The 20,006-nt window shown below is 43.8% G+C and overlaps 1 protein-coding gene across 2 annotated transcripts in view; it reads right to left on the reverse strand.

The window, feature by feature from the left end:
• Positions 1-11,598: 11,598 nt before the first annotated feature.
• cdon (cell adhesion associated, oncogene regulated) overlaps positions 11,599-20,006 on the reverse strand; it is a 30,243-nt gene continuing 21,835 nt past the window's right edge. Inside the window, exons 11-19 of one of the 2 annotated variants that reach the window (XM_079272461.1) lie at positions 19,461-19,664; positions 18,696-18,877; positions 17,894-17,999; positions 15,898-16,020; positions 15,444-15,635; positions 14,471-14,778; positions 14,234-14,313; positions 13,044-13,288; positions 11,599-12,294 (exon numbers count right to left, since the gene is read on the reverse strand). In XM_079272461.1, coding sequence (XP_079128587.1) covers positions 12,140-12,294; positions 13,044-13,288; positions 14,234-14,313; positions 14,471-14,778; positions 15,444-15,635; positions 15,898-16,020; positions 17,894-17,999; positions 18,696-18,877; positions 19,461-19,664 — 1,595 coding nt within the window. In that variant the 3' untranslated portion in view covers positions 11,599-12,139. Of the gene's footprint in view, positions 12,295-13,043; positions 13,292-14,233; positions 14,314-14,470; positions 14,779-15,443; positions 15,636-15,897; positions 16,021-17,893; positions 18,000-18,695; positions 18,878-19,460; positions 19,665-20,006 lie in introns of both variants that reach the window. The other variant, XM_079272460.1, reaches the window with a different exon arrangement.

Consider the following 20,006-nt stretch of genomic DNA (forward strand, 5'->3'; position numbering starts at 1 on the left):
TTACATTGAGGTGTGTGAGATTACAAGAAACTGTCCAGCAGAGTCATACAAACATGAATGATACGCATATTGTTCATTCATTGTTGTTCAACATCTTTTCACCTTTTTTTTTACTTTTTGCAATCCAACAATGAATGAAATCATATTCATTGGCCCGTAAAGACCTTTACTTTAAGCCAAATTTCATCGTATTACTGGTCTGGACTAAAATTAACAATGAAACGCAGAGGGACAATATTTATTAAGAATATTGTTCAAATGTACAAATTTAGTCTTAGTCATATAGATTAGCTTTTAGCAATTTACGGTGGTTGAAACCAATAAAATGCTCGTTAAATTTAAGTGAGCCCGCTATAGCCATTGCCATTTTAAACATGAAATACTGCAATAAAACAGGCAGCCTCTTTTTAAGTGTATGTCAATCAGGTACAGTACAATTATAAAGCAGAGCAGCAGAATCAGAGGCACCTCCATATTTGACGTTACAGCTTTTAATCAATATTAACAAAGGAATATTCACCCACAAAATATCCTTTTGTATATCAATTACTCACCCAGTGTTACCTTGAGTTCTTGAAAAAAATGTTGTTCTCACGTCTCCATGGTAAACAGAGAATCAAAAATTGGAGAAAAGAGTGATGAATTGAAGTAAATGGGGGCTGCGTTCAACAACTTATACAAACTATATCAAAACATCCGTTTACAAACTCACACAGCTTGTGCACTATAATCCAAGTCTCAATCAGTCGTGTGCTCATACTTTCTTTACACATGCATCTTTGCTATGGACTTACATCTAGAAAAACTGTGGACTCGTCCGGACTAGCATGGATGCACAGCAAGTCTGCACACGTGTGAGGCTGTTTATGCGAAAGTGTTTTAAAATGTAAAGTTTTAACGAAAATCTCAGGTTTTTTTGATTCTCCGTTCACCGTGGAGGCATGCGAAAAACAACAATGTTTTGAGGTATTCAAGGGAACACGGGGAGAACATAAATGCTCGTTTTTTGGGTGAAGTATTCCTTTAAAAGTCGGCAACCTAAAACTCCACCACTGCGTGACGAGAATATGAAAATACTTTTGTTTCTACATTATTCATCAGTTTGAAATGAAATCAATGAAACACAATCTGCTGTTGTCCTTGATGCTGGCAAGACTTCTTAAAAACATGGCGTTTTGTCTAATCCTGCTTTCACTCACTCAAAGTGACTATGAAGCTTGAATGGTAAAGATCAATTTCTTCTGTTCCCTTGTTGCAAAAAAAAAAAAAGGGGATTGTATTAGTGTTTCTTCACAGCAACAGAATCAGCTGCAGCTCATGAATATGTCAGCACGAAAGCTGATCAGTTGTAGTGGTTCAGACATGAGCCAACAGACGGGTGGAGTAATAGGCTACACATGCACAAGTACATATTGGGAGTTATGAACTGAGCTGAGATCATAGTTGGTTCCACTATCACTATAGATTATGAATATATTTTCTCTCAGGCTTCAGCACTATTTAGCCTGAAGACACGTTGTTAGGTCCACAAATTCACATGAAGCCATAATTACTGTTATAAGTTGTTGTGTGAGTTTGGGTGTGATAGCCTGTTTATTCTATTTAAGAAAATGAAAGAAGCTCTTCGTGATTTTCATGATATTTCAATGCATTTTTATTAACCTTCTTTTTTATGTATAAAATATATACAAAATAAATACACATGACATTGTAATTCAATCTGCATATTAAGTGAGGTCACATGAGATCCTAGCCAAGGCTGAGAAACTCTACAGTGTAAGGACTATCAGATTGCTGCCAGTCTCGAACCAGCGAGTGACGTGCCAGCCAGCATGCGGTGCGTTCACACCCCCGCTCACACCAATTAGTGGTGTGCTTGTAACTTACACACAGAAAAAAAAAAATTCTCCAGAAGACGAAGGAGATAAACCATGTTTGACAACTCCATTGCTCTCGTGGAAACAAAATAGTAATTTCACTGTCATGTTTGAAGCGTTTCTTGAGCAAATTTTTGGTTTTAGGTAAACATCTCAACATTTAAATTGTCGACATGCCACAGTGTTGGCTTCTGTTGAGGGAGTCTGATTTACTGTCGTTCATTACACATCTGGTGATAAATTGGATAATAATACAAAGTGTTCCCTAAATGCTGTCGTAGAAACAGTTTGAACAAGAAAACAAGGATCACAGCGACGGTGAAAATGTCATCCGACACTGAAGGGAAAATGAAGGTAACTTCCCAAAGTTATTTAAACACCTGGGTTTCTGTATGTTTTAGCCCATTTACCACACATCACATGACACAAGTCATTTTTGAAACCATGCTGTAGTTTTAGGTTTTTGAATTGTGTTTCACCAACTTCCAGGTATTCCCATTAGTTCTATTCATTTTTGAACATTGTGAAAATCTACATGCAAAGGTTTTCAACTTTGATTTAATTCATCACAGTAAACATTGTTGTCACATTGATGGTCGATAATGCAGATTGGCTGAAATGTCTGCACATCATTATCATCACTTTTGAAAAAAATACAAAACAAATATCATGTTCACTGTAATGGATGATTACATTGCATTCATTTAGCAGATGCAAACCAGTAGTTTAAATGTAACTATTCCTTTAAATCATGCAACAACACTGGTATGGTCCTTTAAATGTTCGCCATGACCACCAGTCTCAAGACAGTTCCCTGTCAAGGGTTATTGAACATAAAAGACAAAAAGCTAATCCTCTAAATCACACAATCATCTGAATCTTTAGCATCTTGTCAACATGCACAGGCATTTGGTCTCTGAGATGTAATTGAGAGTTTTTGGAACATGCTCACTGAAAATCACAAGAGTTATAGAACATTCTCAAAGGTCGTAAAGATCAAGAGGAATATGTTTCAATTAGTTATGTCGTCCGTTTTGCCAACATACACATTCCGTTGTAGTAACGTCGCAGCAGAACTTGCTGCAGTCACTGCCTTCTGTATGGCCATATGGGCCAAATGAAATGTTCATTGAGAAAACCCCTGTGTCAACCTTGCGCTCCTGATCTGATATGACGACATTCTGACTGAATGAATTAACTAGAGACAATGTAGTCCAAAAAAAAGACGAAAGTGCTGGATTGTTGCTGGTTCTCCTTGTTCTCTGCCCTCAGCTGCCATGGGAGACTCTGGAAAACAAAGAGGCCTATGACAGACCACCTGCTCAGAGAGGATTGTAGGTACGAGCTACTGTACACTAAACAGCGGAACCAGGAGCAGTATGAGGGTCCCGTGGGGAGAAAGGCCGGAGAAGGGGAGTTGCAGTTGGAGGGGGTTGGGGGGATAGGCTGGTCCAGACAAGGTGGTCTTGTGAAAATGTTTGCAGAGGTTGTGGCTGCATGTGGCATATCTGCTCCCCAGATCCTGATGGACAGTGGTCAAGTCTGCGCTCAGTACATCAATACTACACGCTACATTAACCGCCAAAGCCTTTCCACATGTTGTTTGCAGGAGGCCTCCATGGTGCTTAAACCCCAATCCCCATCTGGCTCTTTCCAGGTCAATTCGTCCAGGACTTCACACACGTTCCCTGACATGGACCTGCTTTCTGCTTCACAAGAGGGGAGACTGCCAGGCCCTCTAGCCCTGTGGTTCACATACCCAACCTGGCATGTCACAAGCACCACTCAGACCATCACACTGTAAAAAATGACCACAGCAAGACTCTGTTTAGCACTACACTGTGTCTTGACATTGAATCCTTCTGAAACCAAAATAAAAGTTTGGCCGGGCGGAGTGAGACAACTCCTGTTCGATCCAATGTGGGTTCTCTTGTTACAGAGCTCTGTGAGTGTAAACATCTTGAAACAAGGCAGAATAAGAGGTTCTTTCCACTAATCTCCAGAGAACAACACTTCAGTCAAGTAAATCATTTACACAAGTTGATTTGAATTGGGAACAATTTCAATAATCTAACCCTGAAGACAGATTTTTCTTCTTGTTTTGAGATGTCAACCCTAAAAAATAAACCAAAGGACTTGCTATGCTGTAAATTGTGCACAGTGGAAGTGATCATCAAATGCAATAGTTTGGCTAGAAGCACATTTATCTACAGGCCTTTGAAAGCCAGTTGAGCTCATCCATTCAAAACGATGTCTTCTCAGTTATTACAGAGCATTTTATCATTACAATAACTTGGTAATTATTGAGCTTTAGATGTGCTGGTAGATGGATATTTATAACCTTTGGACAGAGCCAGGCTATCTGCTTACCAGGGTTTACAGTCTTCATGCTAAGCTAAGCAAACCAGACTATTATAATCGTAGCATTTTCACATAAAACTCTCGGGAAGAACGTGATTAGACTTATTTCCCAAAATAATCAACTATTGCTTTAAGCACATCTACTTTTGATGATTGTTTTTAACGCAAGTCACTTGATTGTAATGTTTTGGGTACTATTACAGATGTTTCTGGTACAAGTGGAATTCTCTCACCCTACCGACCTATTTTGTCTCTTGCTGGAAGAAAAATGGATTCTAGTCCCACAATAGACATTTGTGCATGTCGGCAGGACTGCAGAGGTTAACTCTAGCTTGTCTGTAAAACAATACTTTGTGCCTGTGTACTCCTGGGGCTCAGTCGGGGAGAGAACCTCCTTCCTGCTGCCCTTGTCCCAAGGCCAGTCAGCTGTGGCTGTGCTCTGTTCTCTGATTCAGGTAGAGGCCCAACAGGGAGCCTTCTGCAGAGGAGGCCAGCGTGGCGAGGTCTGAGGCTCTGAGATGAGTGAGCCAGGAGGGAAATGGGGGTCATGGGGGTGGGCCTCTGTGCTTTACGAGCACAAGCCCCTGCACGTCCTTGCTTACGTCCGCTCTGCCTGTCTGGTAGATAAATGATGATAGAGCAGAAATATACGGCAGGCTGGCTAATATATGTTAGCCTGTCTGCCAGTATAGTACAACAGTCTCTCAATGTGTGGTCCCTGACACAACTGTCAACTGAAGAAAAAGCAGAGAGGAGGAGGAGGAGGAGGAGGAGGAGGAGGAGGAGGAGGAGGAGGAGGAGGAGGAGGAGGAGGAGGAGGAGGAAACCTCACAGCTGGATCCAGTATGAGATGTGTGAGGATGGCGGGTCAGAGGACAGCCACACTTACAAATACGAGTGAGTCAACATTGTTGGACGCTGGACAACTCTGATAAGAACTGAGTTACAAAAATAAACACATTGGCTGTACAGCACTGCGAATCTCTATCTCATTAGATGATAAGTGGAAACACACATCCTCACTGTGAGCCAAGACTATTTTTCTCATCCGCAGAATGAATCATCTGCTGTTAAGCTTTAGCAACACATTCCATTGCAGGTGGTCCTCTGAAATGAGAGGCTAGCTTTGCTTTCAACAATGCCAGGGGCAATGACTGATCTAATCACAAGGCACGCTCACGCAACCCACCTGTTTTGTCAGCTTTGCTCTCACATAAAGCGCAGTGTTGCCAAGCGCTCACAGTCGGGGCGGGTGGCACATGTTGGGGTGGCAGTAATGAGTTACCCAGATCCCTATATAGTCCCAGCTATATCTTGGTCTGATTCTGCTCTCTCATCTGCTGCCAAGAACAAAAAAAAAAGTGTCTTGAGCTTGGCCTGGACGGATCCACTCAATGCTGCACCTGAGAGCTTTTACAGGGGCCAGATAAGATGCAACCCGTGTTCCACCCCCACCACCACAACCGCCACCACCGAGGCCAACCAACACCGGCCACCATCCAAAACATTTACTTTTTCAACGACTCACATTTTCCAGTCGCCTGATCTTCCTTCCCATTTTGTTTTTGTTTAAAGTTGCAAGCAGCCAGGCAACAAATCAGGCAAGCTGCCAGCAGATGTGGCAGGCCCTTGTGTGCAGGGCTGCAGCACTTAGAAAGGATGTGCTTCACCAGTGAAGAATTTAGTCAGCTCTTGCTCCAACAGAACAGGACTTACTGCTCTCATTAATGGCAAATCACACTAATTCTCTCTGTCATAGCTTGAACATTATAGCCTGGTGTGGCAGCTGCAAGACATGATATTGTCGCGGCTGTGTCAGCGGCCTAGCTGCGCTGCACTGCACACAGGCTCAAATGTTTACGATGCACAAAATGAATTCATTATGTTGAGGGTAGCTTTATTGCTTTTGTAAGGTCTAGTTCAGGTCAGATACAATGAAGCTAAAGCGTTTCTACTGGGGTTCTGGGAGGCTGGGATGCATAATGCTGCCCTTCACAGTCAATAACATGTATTGCGAGCACTGCCTATTATATACCCTGGGGTACCGGCCAGTGGGGTGCAAATCATTTAAAACTGCCTTCCAACAAGTTGATAGTTCTTTCCAAAAGAAAACACCAAGTTTAAAGTCTCTCAAATGTATTAACTCCTGATGAACTTGTTCTCTTTCTTTTCTGTATTTCTGCAGGAAAACAAGCTGCAGACTTTTTGGACAACCACACTGGTACAACCACTCTTAACAGTCTCCTGACTACCCCTCTTCTATGACTTTCACTGTTGTTGCTGCTCATTTGCAATATTCTGGTCGTTTGTATGTAATCTTCAGGTCAATACTTATCATTTCAATGTATACGTCTTGGCAATTTTATCAGTAACCTCATTGTGCAATGTGTTTACTAGCTCGTCAGCGTTCACACCGTTGCATTTCATCTTCCAGTCGTCTCTGCTCTCAGAAACCATGATGTTTTATATTGCATTTTATTACATCTGTCTGTCTTCCAACAGCCTTAATATAGTCCTGCTTCCCCCCAGAAAAGAGCTGAACGCTAAGTCCTTACTAGTTAAAGCCTCATCGGGTAAATAATAACCGGCATGTGTTTACGAGGGAGGCTCCGCGCCGATTTTCTGCCCTCGCCGGGCCCTGCTTTTTCATTTCTCCTTGGAAGTAATGGAATTTCTAAAAAAGCTATCTCCACCGGTTTATTCAATAATATATGACGCGACGGCATCATCCTGACACCCTACACCTTTCAGTCTCAGGTCTAGCCATTAGCGCAGTCATGAGTGGAAGAGGTGGAGAGACAGGCAAAATGGAGCAACACTGGGGAGGTGGACGCACTGATGAATAATTTAAAGTGAATCTAGTGGTATGAAAGAATTCTCCCTGTCAGTCCTTCAGCTTTGCTCAGTCACTCTCAGTGTGTAGAGCAGTGTGGACTGGAGAGAAGACACGCGTGTACCTCTGCGATACGCTTTACATTTCCTCCTGACTTCACGTTTCCAGTTGAAGCTTTGCGGCACAACAGGGAGTCTGAGGATGATCCCTTCTTTCTGCTTGCTCCTCTGCTGGCTGGCTCTTCCTCTACAAGGTAAAATATCATTGTACTTTAGCTTTCATTAACAACGAAGATGTTGAGTTTGAGACAAGTTGAGGCGAGTTCCTCTTTATTACAAACTGCTGCCATTGTTATGTCAAATTGCTAAGCGCAGCCAGAGGGAGGGAAACACAATTTGATCCATCAAATAGGCCAGAGGCAGATAAACTGAGAGTGCATTTAATTATGTGTTGCTCATCCTCAGGAGCTGACGCAGTCCATTCCCAACGAACTGTGAGGTCTTGCAAAAGTTTTCTGAAGACGCTTACGAATAAACATCTGCCAATACTGAGCTTGCTGGGGCTGTTTTTGTCATTGTGTGGAAAACAACACAAGAGGCGTTCTCTCCTTACAGTGATAGTAACTGACTCCGGCTGTCTTGTGTTACAGGTCTGGAGATACTCGACCCAGAGGAAGTGGAATACATTCGCTCCAACGCCACAGCGACAGTGGGAGGCTCAGTCACCTTGGACTGTGGTTCCACGATGCCCACCATCTTCATCTGGGGCTTCACCAAACCAGGAACTGATAACAATGTAGCAGTGGCTTACAACTACGGGCAAGGCCCAAAGCTCCAGTCTCAGTCCAGCCGCTTCGGTCACATGCAGGTGCCCGTCAACACCTCTGCTTTAGTCATAGAGGAGCTTCAGAGAGATGCAGAGGGGATGTATACCTGTCAGGCTTTGTATGATACAGACAACGGGGCCAAGATAACTTTCTACTTCACCCGGCTGGATGTGGAGGATGACTGATAATAACTCTGTTCACATCAGTCGCATCATTTCAGAAGTATTGTCGAATAATCTCTAAGATCAATGTCTACTTTTAAGCTTCATGACCACAGTGTCTATCTTCGAATCTTTCGCTGTAAAATTCGGGTTCATCCCAATTCCCCAAAGCATATTCTCAAACTTATCTCTAGTGGCATCTAATCACGCAGCCATGGTCTTATTTGCCCAGGATCTAAGATATCTGTCGCCCCCCACCGAAAAGAATTAAGTGAGAAAATATGTTTTTTGTCATTTGGATGAACAGACTGTTTAGCACCGGACTGGAGCGTAATACACACTGAAACACTTTGATCAATGATAGCTATTGTCTCCTGCAGTCTTGGTAGCCATATGAACTTACAAAGCGTGACACCATGTAGACCCGAGGTTGCGGTTTCCATTTCAAATACCTAACCAGTCTTGTATTGTGCCCCTTATTAAACCTATCTGGATAGCAGGTTCATTAGACAAGACTATCTTCCGTTTGTTGTTCTTGAAATACATTGGTCATTACGGTTTCTGCTATATTGTAATTACCACCCCGCTGTGTTGTTTCTTTCTTTAAGTGCATTAGACTGTGCTCGTTATTTCACTCCTGTGCGATGCACAGTAAGTTTGAACTTTGTAAGTTCGCAGAGCGAGAGGCTGTGAGACATCCAGAGCAGACTGACACATCTCATCATTTTAAAGCATATTGCTCGAGGCTGCAAACTGTCATTCCAGAATAATTTCTGGGGGACATTTAATCTCCTTTAAACCGTCAGATATTCTCGCAAATAATTCATCCATATAAATAAACACATCATTACTCAGTTCTGTGCACAGAGTGCTTGGTGAATAAAAATGACTACGCGGCTGACTTCTTTTTCAGCGAGTGTGTTTCTCTGAATTTCTCCTGATGCGAGAATACCATTCATTTCATTTTGAAAGTTGGCTCAGGTCAACAGGTCCAACCTGCTTGTCAGCAATAGGCTCATCATTGAGCCAAAACAGTATGATTACACATCGAGAAGTCTGTTGACAGGGAGAAAATGGGGGCAGATAAATAGATGCAGCTGGGATAAAGAGGAGACAGTGTTTCCCTGATTATATCGGACAGGTGCAGTCTGCAAATGTTGCAGTTACACCAGCACGAGTGCGTCATCTTCATGGATCAAGACTTAAGTCTGATAACAAAATAAATAGCGGATATGGTCGGTAACATATAGATCATTAGTCGTATGCTGCATAATGAGCTCATCACTTGCAGAGATCCGCTGGAATGCAGTTGGAGTTCATCCAACCACAACATGCTTCACTTGAGGTTTGTGACATCTCAAGGATAAAACCGCCCGGGGCTGAATAAAGCAACTTAACAACACACTGCCCGATTCATAGGAATCGCATTCATTCAGGGCGTGCTGGAGAGAGGAGAGAGAGGAAGAATGGTGGGCGGAGGGGAGAGGGACTGGCGTTAACAGGTCGGCTCTGCAGCAAGGGGCAGAAAATTCCAGGGCAGACAATGAGCTTTCTTGTTCCCATGGGATCCTTAATGAAGGGTTGTAGCTGCGTGGGTAGAGGGTGCAGGGCAGGGCTGAGGCAGAGTGCCGACTGATAGACGTGGGAGATGGAGGAGCAGCTCATTTAGAGACAGCCCTGCCCTTATCTTCTCCTCATCAGCCCAGCCTGCATCTGTCAGCATCCCCTCTCCCTCCCCGGACCATTTCTCTTTCCTTTCCAGCTTCATTTCCTTCCCATTGTTTCGTTCCTTTTTTTCTTCCTAATGGCAGCAAGAGAATCATCACGGACTCTCGCTTGAGCTGCAGCATGGAAGTAAAAATAAATGAAGAATGGAAACTTAAAGAGACTGGTTAGCGAACGGCCAGTTCTTCCCATCATTCTGGGTCGCGAGTCACTTTTAGTTTTAGATCCATACCTCAAAAACAAAATCAAATCAGTGCACAAGTGAAACACATTACCGTTTCAAGGCTGAAATACTTAGGCAGACTATTCCTGGGAAATAACTGAGTTTAAGTCAAGTGAACGAATGCCGACAGCCTCCATCGAGGCTAAAATTAACAGCCGGAAGAGGCTATGCCACGCCTCAGCAGCAGGCGAATAAATCCGGCTGCCAGGAATATTCCGTGTAGCATCAGGGGGGGAGGAGAGATGCCAGGCGAGCCAGGGCCTGGGGACTGGCAGCCAACTCTGGCACAAACACAGGCAGACAGGCACCAAGCATGGAAAGCCTGCACCGCAGTCATCCTCAGTGAAGCAGGGCCAGCCCCGTCATCTGCCCGCTCCATGGAGCTTATTTTAAAACCAATGGAGGGTTTAAGCCTTCAGAAAAATGGGTTTGGCTAAGGCAGGCTGAAACATAAGATGATATTAGAACTTGTTTTATGAATGAGTTATCTGCTGCATTTTCACACATCAAGGAGCATCACACAGCACGACTTTTTGAGTAATTCTGACGACAGAATTACTCAACTGAACTCAGCCTCTGTCTGTTCCAAATATACCACTGCTCATTTTGTTCTTTACAGCCAGATATTAAAGCTTCATGAGACAACTTTGCATTTTAGCAGCTCCAACTGGCAGTTCAACCTTCAGTTCCCAGAAATCATGGAATACTGTGTGTACCTGCAGTGAGTGTGCGCCTGACTGGGCTTTAAGCCACTGGAAATGGCCACGGTTGCTGCTGAAATACGGCATTGTTGTTTCTCACTTTCCACAGGGAGTTTTCTAGGTTCGGTAATGTAACGTCATTAAACTGGGACAGATGGCCAAACTTCCGAGTTTGTGCTTACTTAAAGGGCCAGTGCACCCAAATCACAATGTATTTTGTCACTTTTGACCCTGCAGATGATCTTTGATTCGTATGTTAGTTTGAGTTTGGGTGATTTAGCCTTTGGTCTTTTCATAAACAACTTCCCTTAATTACTGCAACTCCTTTGTCGATACAATGAAATGACGCAATCTGCATTGTCAGGGTTAAGTGAAAAAACATTTTTGGTTTTCAGGTACCCACCTGTAGTGGGTACCTGATACCAGAATCTCACCTGGTCAGATAAACTTCACCTGTCACCACAAAATTAAAAAGGATGGGAAAGTATTCTATTACTGGCAGCAGAGGAGTTTTAACATACTCAGATTTGCGTGAGAGGGCTGCTCACACTTAGCAATTCTGTTTTAATGCAACTTCCCCACTTCTCTAACAGATTGGGGCCACCAGGTCAACAGTGCTCACGAAGCAACAGTGCATTTTGCGTTAAGTGATGAGCTATCAAGTATTCACTGAAGCAAAGAGCAGCAGCCCTTAATCTGAACAGTGAAGGGAGTGTTCACCCCATTCAGGGGTCACTGCAGTGGAACAGCCCATCAGAGAGCCACTTCAAAGGCCTGCCAGAAATATCGATGGGTTTGGAGTGAGGCCGGGAATTTTACTACAGCAATCATTCATTGGGCACCGCACATGAAGGAGGGGAGGGAAAGACATTGAAAACAGTTTGTGGTTTACTCTTCCATATCTTCTCTTTATATTATTACAAAACTTTACACGGACAATTGCTAATCTCCACACGTGAGTGGAACACAGAGGGACAAAACAACAACAAAAAATAAAAAGTATTTCTCATCCAAAAGGCATAAATAATATAAAAGACAAACTTCTTTTACTTTAAAACAGATACATTCATATGAAATAATATTTCACTACTCCAAAAAATAAATAAGTCTTTGAAGTTTTTGATCTTATGAGAGTCTTCCACCCAGTGGGATATCGTTTCTGTCTTTGAGCAACTTTTCCTTTGCTCTTTGCATTTCCCTCCATCTGGCCTTGCTCTCAGTCTCTTGTAGTCGCTCTCTTTTCACACTTTGTTCATCTCAGCTCAGTCCATAGAACGTTTAGTGTCCCTGTCACTGTAACATGCAGTGTCTCTGACTCGCCCATCGCTGGTCCTCTGTGACGTTCCCACCACTGTCTCTCGTCCAGTCTTCTCTGTGTGGTTTCTCTAAGCCCTCCACGCTGCAGGAGAGTGCGTTTGTGTGTGGCCTGTGTTCAGACCTCCTGTGGGCTGGGCTGGATCAGCTCGCCTGCCAGGCTGCTGCTTGAGATCCACCCAGGCTTTTCGTCACAGTCCAAGTCTGGCAGGCCAAGACTCTCCCAGCACACCACAGGCCCCTCCATGTCCATGCACTCCAGCTCCTCCTCAGCTGCACAGAGAGAGAGAGAGAGAGTCTTTGGTTTTTACTTCATATTAAAAAAAGACAAGAACAGATTCTGGAGAGGCCCACGGTGTAATTTGTGGTAATGCTGCATAGTTTGTCTGCATACAATATGAGGATTGGTAATGACATAAAAAACTATGAGTAAAGCATGAAGAACAACTGTCAGTGTGATTTTATAAAAGTGTTGAACCATGAACATCTACGTGTTTCTCTGAATTTGTTTTTTAGCTGTCGCGTAAACTAAAAAAAAACAACTAAAAAACGTCACTTTGATCTAAATTGTCTTAATTTATGTTTATCATGAAATACTCCACTGGCCACAGGCCACCATTAAGACACTGCTACCATCCAAACACTAAAAGGTGTTCTTGCAATGAAAATGTTTGGAATTATTTATTTCTTTAAAGCATTATTGAAGTATTACTATAACCTGTTTCTTCCTTTATTATACTAAAAACTTTTACTGCTGACAATAAAAAAAAGGTTATTTGTGCCAAGTTGGTTATATGTTATAGCCGAATGATATAACTAATTTGTGTTTTGATTCAAAGATTATCCAAAAAGTATTTGCAATTATAGAAATAAACAGGAAGTGAGAAGTTGTAGTTCTCTGTGTCTGTAGTGAAAAAACACCAAAAGGAGACAATAGGAAGAAAAAGACAAAAGTGTCGGAGGAAAAAAGACTAAACACTAGGAAAGATTCTGTGAGCATTTGGTATAAAAATGTGTCTCACCAGTATTGTCTGCTATACAGTTTTCATTGTTCCCGACCAGACAGCAGGAATGCTGTGAGGGCGAGGACTCCCTGTGCTCGTCCGGCTGGCACCCTGCGTCCGCTCCCTGGTCACCAGTGTGCATGTGGCTGTCGGGGCCGTAGCACTGCGACGACACCTGGCCCAGAGGCACCATCTCCAGACCGTCCTGCTGGCATGGCGCCACGCGATGCATTACAGGCAGAGTGCCATTGGTCTTGTAACATCTGCTCAGAGACGGATAGAGATGGAAAGAAAAGTGGGACATGTGTTTATAACGGTGCCCGTGCACTGCTGAGTGCTCACCCACGGACAACTCTCAGCTTATTTTGCTTCACACACCGCTCTGGTTCTTCCTCTCTGCAGATATCTGTACATTTTCCGCCAGACACAGTAGCCCCTTGCGTTAATACCCCAAACAGTGTACAAAACAATGACGGCTCTTAACACAACGGGAGCACTGTCACACAGCTGCAAAAAAAAGTGTTTTCAACAGTCCAACCGGAGACAACCAGTCTCACTGCCTCTAAATAACTGGGACACATTGTGGGTTTGCCCTCCGGTGAAGTTCGCAAACCCAGAGAGTTGCACGCAGCCAGCTTCACCATGTTTCACTGAACTCAGCTTCCCTCTATCGGCACAAGATTGGATTGTGACCACACCCCCTCTTTTCCCAGCAGCCGGAGGTAAATAAACACAGGGCTCATTAGGTCTGCTGGCTGGGTGCACACAGGGTAAACTGTGATGGTGGGGACCCTTAAGTACATAAACAGGACAAGCAGGAGGGGAAGTGTGTGTGTGTGTGTGAGAAATACGAGTGTTGAGCATTTCCTTGCAATATCCATGAGGCTCATCTTCTTCAATTCAATTCTTTCAAGGTGCTCTGGTGACAAACACAGCTATGAAAGTTTTAATTAAATTACTTTAAATAATAGAGCTGTGGATTATAGAAGTAAAAAATTATAAATGATTTAACTACAGAGTGTCCTTGGGCTGTCTTGCTAATTTTCCACAGATCCCATTCCGGAATTTCGTACTGTTGATTTATTTTCTGATTAATAAACACCAATAAATTCCCAGATTTCTTGAAAAAATAAAACCCAGAAATAAATTGTCCCAGATATCCACACAGAGCAAAACATATCACACAATCCTAAATTAAATTCTCTTACCTATTGTTGTTGCAGAGGTTCTGACAGCTCATACAATCAGACGACTCTGTTTGGGGAAGAGCTGTGTACATGCCTCCACCCTGACGAGAGAGCACAAACACCACATTTAGCCAAACCAAGCTGCATCTGCAGCTGCAGCTGCTGTAAAATACCTGGTCATTTAAAACTTGAATGTCATAGATATGAATAAGGCTCTAAGGCCTCTCAGTCTGGAGTACTTTGTGGTGCAGCACTCACATTATGGTGGTGGTGGGGGTGCGAGTGCTCGCAGTCGCGGGCGCTGTGGGGCAGGGTGCCATCGTGGCCGTGTGGGTGGCCGTGTGGATGGCCGGGTGAGAACAGACTGCCGGAGCCGTTGAGCAACGCCAAGCCGTTGGGGAGCTTGTGATGGAGGTGATGGCACCCTTGGGGTAACATGGGACCACTGTGCCCATAGCCACCGTGGACGCCCCCATTGATGCGGCTGGAGCCAGGAAGAGTGGTGTACTCGAGGACATGGCCATTCATCTCTGCTCGCTGGTACAGGTAGTCGGGAGGGTCATACTCTACAGACGAGAGAGAGAGACAGAGAGCGAGAGGAGGTGATGGAGAGGCAGAACAGTTAGGATAGGGGCAGAGACCAGTGTGACAAAAATAATTAATCACAACAAGATAATTATATAATCATCTGTTAATAATTGTTACTTACAGAAACACGGAATTAAGAGGCAAATATTGCTGACAGTGGTCCTAAAGAGTAGTTTACTTTTCTTGTTTTGTTGCACAAAACACTTTTTAAATCTTTTGGATGGTAAATAAATGTTCCGGTAGTTCACTGCATTCTCACAGAAAGTGAGCACCTGTGATTCAATCTGGGCTTTTCCCCAAAATCTATAAGCTACAAAACCCAAACTGTTTACAGACCCAAGCGGTCTGCTAAAGAATCCATCCAACAATGGCAAACACTTTTGCAAGCAATCTGGGATCCATATATGTACTATGAACACTTGGAATATGATGCACACGCTGTCCTGGAGCCAACTATCTTTAAATATGAGACATGGAGTTAACTCTTTGTATGGGCACTAGTGAAGCAAAGTCATTTTAGCTACAGTAAAACTTTGAGTGAACAAAACACACGATATGATGGATGATTTTGGAACACGTCCAAAATCCCACACTGTGAGCAAGAACCATTCTTCTTTTATGCAAGCTTTGTCTGTACACTCACTGAGCATGTTGTTCTGCTGACGATTCCTCCACAGACACATGGCAATGAAAGCCAGCAGGATGAGCACCATCACTCCCAAAACGCAGCCCACAATCAGGTACAGGAGACCTCCAGGTGGGCTGGGAGGCTCCTGCGGGTGAGGGTAAGGCGGGGTGATGGGGTGCTGGCTGGGCGACCCCGGGGACCGACGTGCTGCAGCAGAGAGGGAGGAGGGGTCATGAGGAACAGCTTTTTTACCCGATGGCAACCGAGCACAATAACACGACCTAACTATAGAATGCAAACCATTGTTGATGCTCTCGTAAAACTCAGTACATTCATGTTGTGTAATTATGCCCATTGTACCCGTCATTAAAGTTACAGCCTTCGCAGGAACATGCCTGGACTTCTGATTAAGTGGAGGTTTGGTTGACGCACAAGCCCTTATTGTGCAGTACAGCTTGTGTTTACTTACCTTTCGTCTCACAGATCATGACGTTGCTGTATTCGCTCTCTCCCCCGTCATTAAAGCACTGCATCTTGATATCGTAGGAGGTCTCTGGCTGGAGATGTCCAATCATGTGCCAGTGTTTCACACCTGAGAAGGCGGAAGAGAGCGAGATGAAAAAATAAATAAATGAGGGGGACAAAGGTGAGAAATCACTTCCTCCATGAGCCGGCGGTGACTCGCATTGCTCCAAATCCCTCCTTCTCTTCATGTCTCACACCTCAGGTCATGTTCTTTCATGCTCGCTCTGTCATTCACCCCCTCCTCTCTCTTTGCTTCAGCCCTCCGTCAGTCCAGTCAGTCCCCAGACAGTTGCTTTACTCTAGATGAGCTCCATATATGGCAGCGTCATGTTTGTCCTGGCTTGCCTCCAGTATTCCCACTCCACACACACACACACACACACACACACAGGCTTAATATGAAGTATAATAAATCACTGCACCTCGGCTTACTCCGCCCCAAGGTAGATTTTAACTGTCGCAAGTGGGAACAATAAAAAAAACTAAGCTGCTGCGGAAGCTGAATCCACTTTGTGCTGTAAATCAGACTTAATACAGCCGTTTAATACACAAATAAACATACATTTTTGCTCAGTAACAGATTTCACATAATCATTTTTAAACAGGACACAGAAAGATTATCTGATAGGAAAGTGACGACTGCAGGCATGTAAAGCAAGGTACTTGTCAGATTATTAGTTTTGTCTTGTTTAGGCAAAGTTCTTGAACAAAAAAAAAGGAGTTATGTAGACAAATGTGTTTTTATTCCTCAAAGTATGGTATCCAAGTAAGAATTGTGTAAGGACTGAAAGTATCATATCAAAAGGTGATACTACTGATACTACTAAAAAAATAAGCACAGAATGAGTGATTTGCAGGTAAAATCACATCTGGACATGAAAAACACAACCCTGATGAAAATAAAATGGTGCGGTGTATGCTTTGTGTCTACCACAGTGTCTTCTTTTGATGCTGGAGGTGCCAACGTTAAATGATAGGTGCAGGTGAGGAGCACGGAGGTGCAGCAGGTGCTCACTTTAAGAGAAGCCTGATCACAGCAGCCATAGCTGCCCTAACCAGCAGGCCCCGCTGAATGGACCCGAGTGTGTACTGTTGTCTGTCATTGTGTGCTGTCGTTATTGTGCTGTTCTATGCATCGCTGTCTGACATGTACAGTGCTGTGGAGACGAGTTTCCCCTTGGAGACAATACAATCTATAATCTAAATGTTAAGTCTTACAAAGTGGCTTTGACAGTGTGGCTTGTTGAAAGGTTTGTAGATGTCATTCGATGTACACATCCAAATAATTAGATATAATGTAGAAGCAGGTCATAACTACACATGAAAATACACTGACGTCCTGTGGTAAACGGTAGTGGTGTGACGGACCACTGTTGATCCGTACGGATATCCCCTCGCGGTTCAGCACGCATGTGAACCGCTGATTACACAGTTTAACGTCAACCATCGCAGTGTGAAGTAGAGTTTTACTGCGATCGTCATCCATCAAGATTCAGTTTTTACGAAGAACAAAAACACCATAGATGACTACAGCAAAGTAAAAGGATAGGAGGTGGGCGGAGTGAAAGGATGTCCTTCCTTCCTTTCCTGTACCAGGCTCCACTGTTAGCACTCCACCCAGCAACCTGAGGCCCTCTACTGTGGCCGGGCTCATATTTCAGCTCTGGCAACCATTTATTAAAAACAGATTTTAGAAAGCCCTGCTGCCCAGGGACAGCACTCTCTATAAATCAAACAGCAGAAATGCCCCTCTTCACTACACCCCGCTCTCGACAGTGAGTATCCATTACCCTCCCAACTCCCAGTTTATCTGCAGAGCGTGAGCTCAACATCCGGGACAGGACAGGGCTGTCGACAAACAATCTACACCAGCTACACACTCAAATCTGCAGTTCAAAAAAAGCAGAGACGCAAACATTAAAATGCGCATTTCCGCTCACCTTCCACCATATCTCTTTTGTAGTCGCTGTCATTGTCACTGTCCGTGGGCCGGTAGTAAATGTAGAAGCCTTGGATTGGAGTGTTGTTGTTACTCGAGGGGCTATACTGGATGGGGATGGAAAAAAAGATTACGTTAGACTACAGCAATCTGGTGAGCAATTATTATACAAAGAGAGGAAATTTTCCGGCAACTAATGGCGGGGCTTGTTATCAGCAGATGTACAGGACTGCAAGCAAGATTGTGATTGCACTGTCTGTCTAAAGTTCAGGAAATAATGAGCCTGTCTGAGTTCAAGTAATTGTGGGTAAATGTCTGCAGCCCAAACTGCGGTGAGGAGGAGAAACAGATTTTTAGAGAGCGGAATCACAGCGTAGATGGACGGGGCCTCTTAATCTCTGTTAGAGCAGAGCTCTAATCAGCACAGCCGCTCGATTAAAGGTCTGATTGAGAACCACCAGCAGCTCAAACACAGGTGAGCCAGCTGGAAAAGACACTACACTAAAGGACATTAATAAGGTTTTAAATAAAACAGCTTATACAAATCCGCTCTTTACCAACAACCACTTTACTGCATCCAAAACTACTTCAAGTACAGTTAGTCCAAGTTGAACCATGACAAGTTTGACTGTTTTATCTCTTCCAAACAAGTTTGTATCAAATCTGTTCTGCTCGTGTTTCTTGTCCCGTCTCTTAACTTGGTGAGTAAGATTTAATGCACATATCACTGATAGGAATTATGACCCAGAACTACAACTTCTTGCACCAGTCCTATGGATGTTGTATGTCAGTGGTGTACTCACAGTCCAGCGCAGCATGATCTGTGTGTCGCTGATGGCGTCTGTGGATGAGATGTGAGGTCCGACCACAGGACGGTCTGCGATACGCTGGCTCGCTTGTGGCACCTGGTACGGCTTCGAGGGAATGCTGTGAGGACTCTCGCCGTACATGTTCATGGCTACCACGCGGAACTTGTAGGAGGAACCTGAGAGAGAAAAACAATGATGGGGGCAATGTCACAGTGCAGTGGTGCTGAGCGATGACTTTTCATCCTGTGGCATCGATGAATAAACTATATCCAGCCATGGTGATACCCAATTCTCCTGTCTTTGTTGATTCATTTTAGCCTCATCACTTAAGTTTAGAGGCGCTGAATCTTTTCTCATGGTAGAAAGGTATTTTTATCAAACACCCCGTCTATTTTATTACATTATAGCTTCATTTCATATGTTCTGTACTTTTCACACAGTCGTAGCCAGACTGCAAAAACAATATTATCGTTAATTATATTATCAAAAACAATGATTGCATGCTTAATAGTTGGGCCTATATAGTGCAGTTGCAGTCAGAACGGGAACCAGACAACGTATAACTGAATAGGATCTTAATTACTTAAAATATAAATGACTAAAACTTTTTTTAAATAATTTTGGCAAATAAAAGCTCGACAGCTTGGCAACCATTTTTAAAGTAAAGTGCTGAGATCAAGAAACCCTTATCTGGGCAGAGGAATCATGTCATGCTTCACTGGACTGTAGAGAAACTTTTGGAACCATGTGAAAGCTCACCAGGCTCCAGATTGCGAACTTCCACAGACAGCTTGAGCGGTGAGATGTTATCCGCAGCCACAACCCACTCTGCGCTGCGGCCGCGTCTGTACTCCACGCGGAAAGCTGTGACCGGAGACCCGCCATTGGCTCTCGGGATCCATGTGACATACACCGAACTTTCAGTGGCCATGGAGATGGTGGGGCGGTCGGGGGCCTCGGGTACTGGGAGAGAAACAAATAAGGAATAACCCTTTGAGTCGTGCAAACTCCTGCGAATCCAATGAAAAACACACAGAGAGAACTGGCAAGCGTCATGACTGCATCCCAACTCATGTGAGGATGGAACAAGTTCACAGAGAAAGAAAGAAAGAAAAAAAGAAGGCATGACGTGGAGGAATGTGTACTTACTGCCTGGGCTCTGAGCCACAAAGTTAGAGAAGGCAGGAAAGAGTGAGAGAGAGAAAGAGAGAGAGAAAGAGAGAGGAGAGTTAGTGAAAAGACCAATGTGAGGTACTGCTTGTAATGCCAGTAAACATGCACAAACACAGATCTGACTGAAAAGCC

Source organism: Melanostigma gelatinosum (genome assembly GCF_949748355.1).
Source record: "Melanostigma gelatinosum genome assembly, chromosome: 7".
Classification (NCBI taxonomy): Eukaryota; Metazoa; Chordata; class Actinopteri; order Perciformes; family Zoarcidae; genus Melanostigma; species Melanostigma gelatinosum.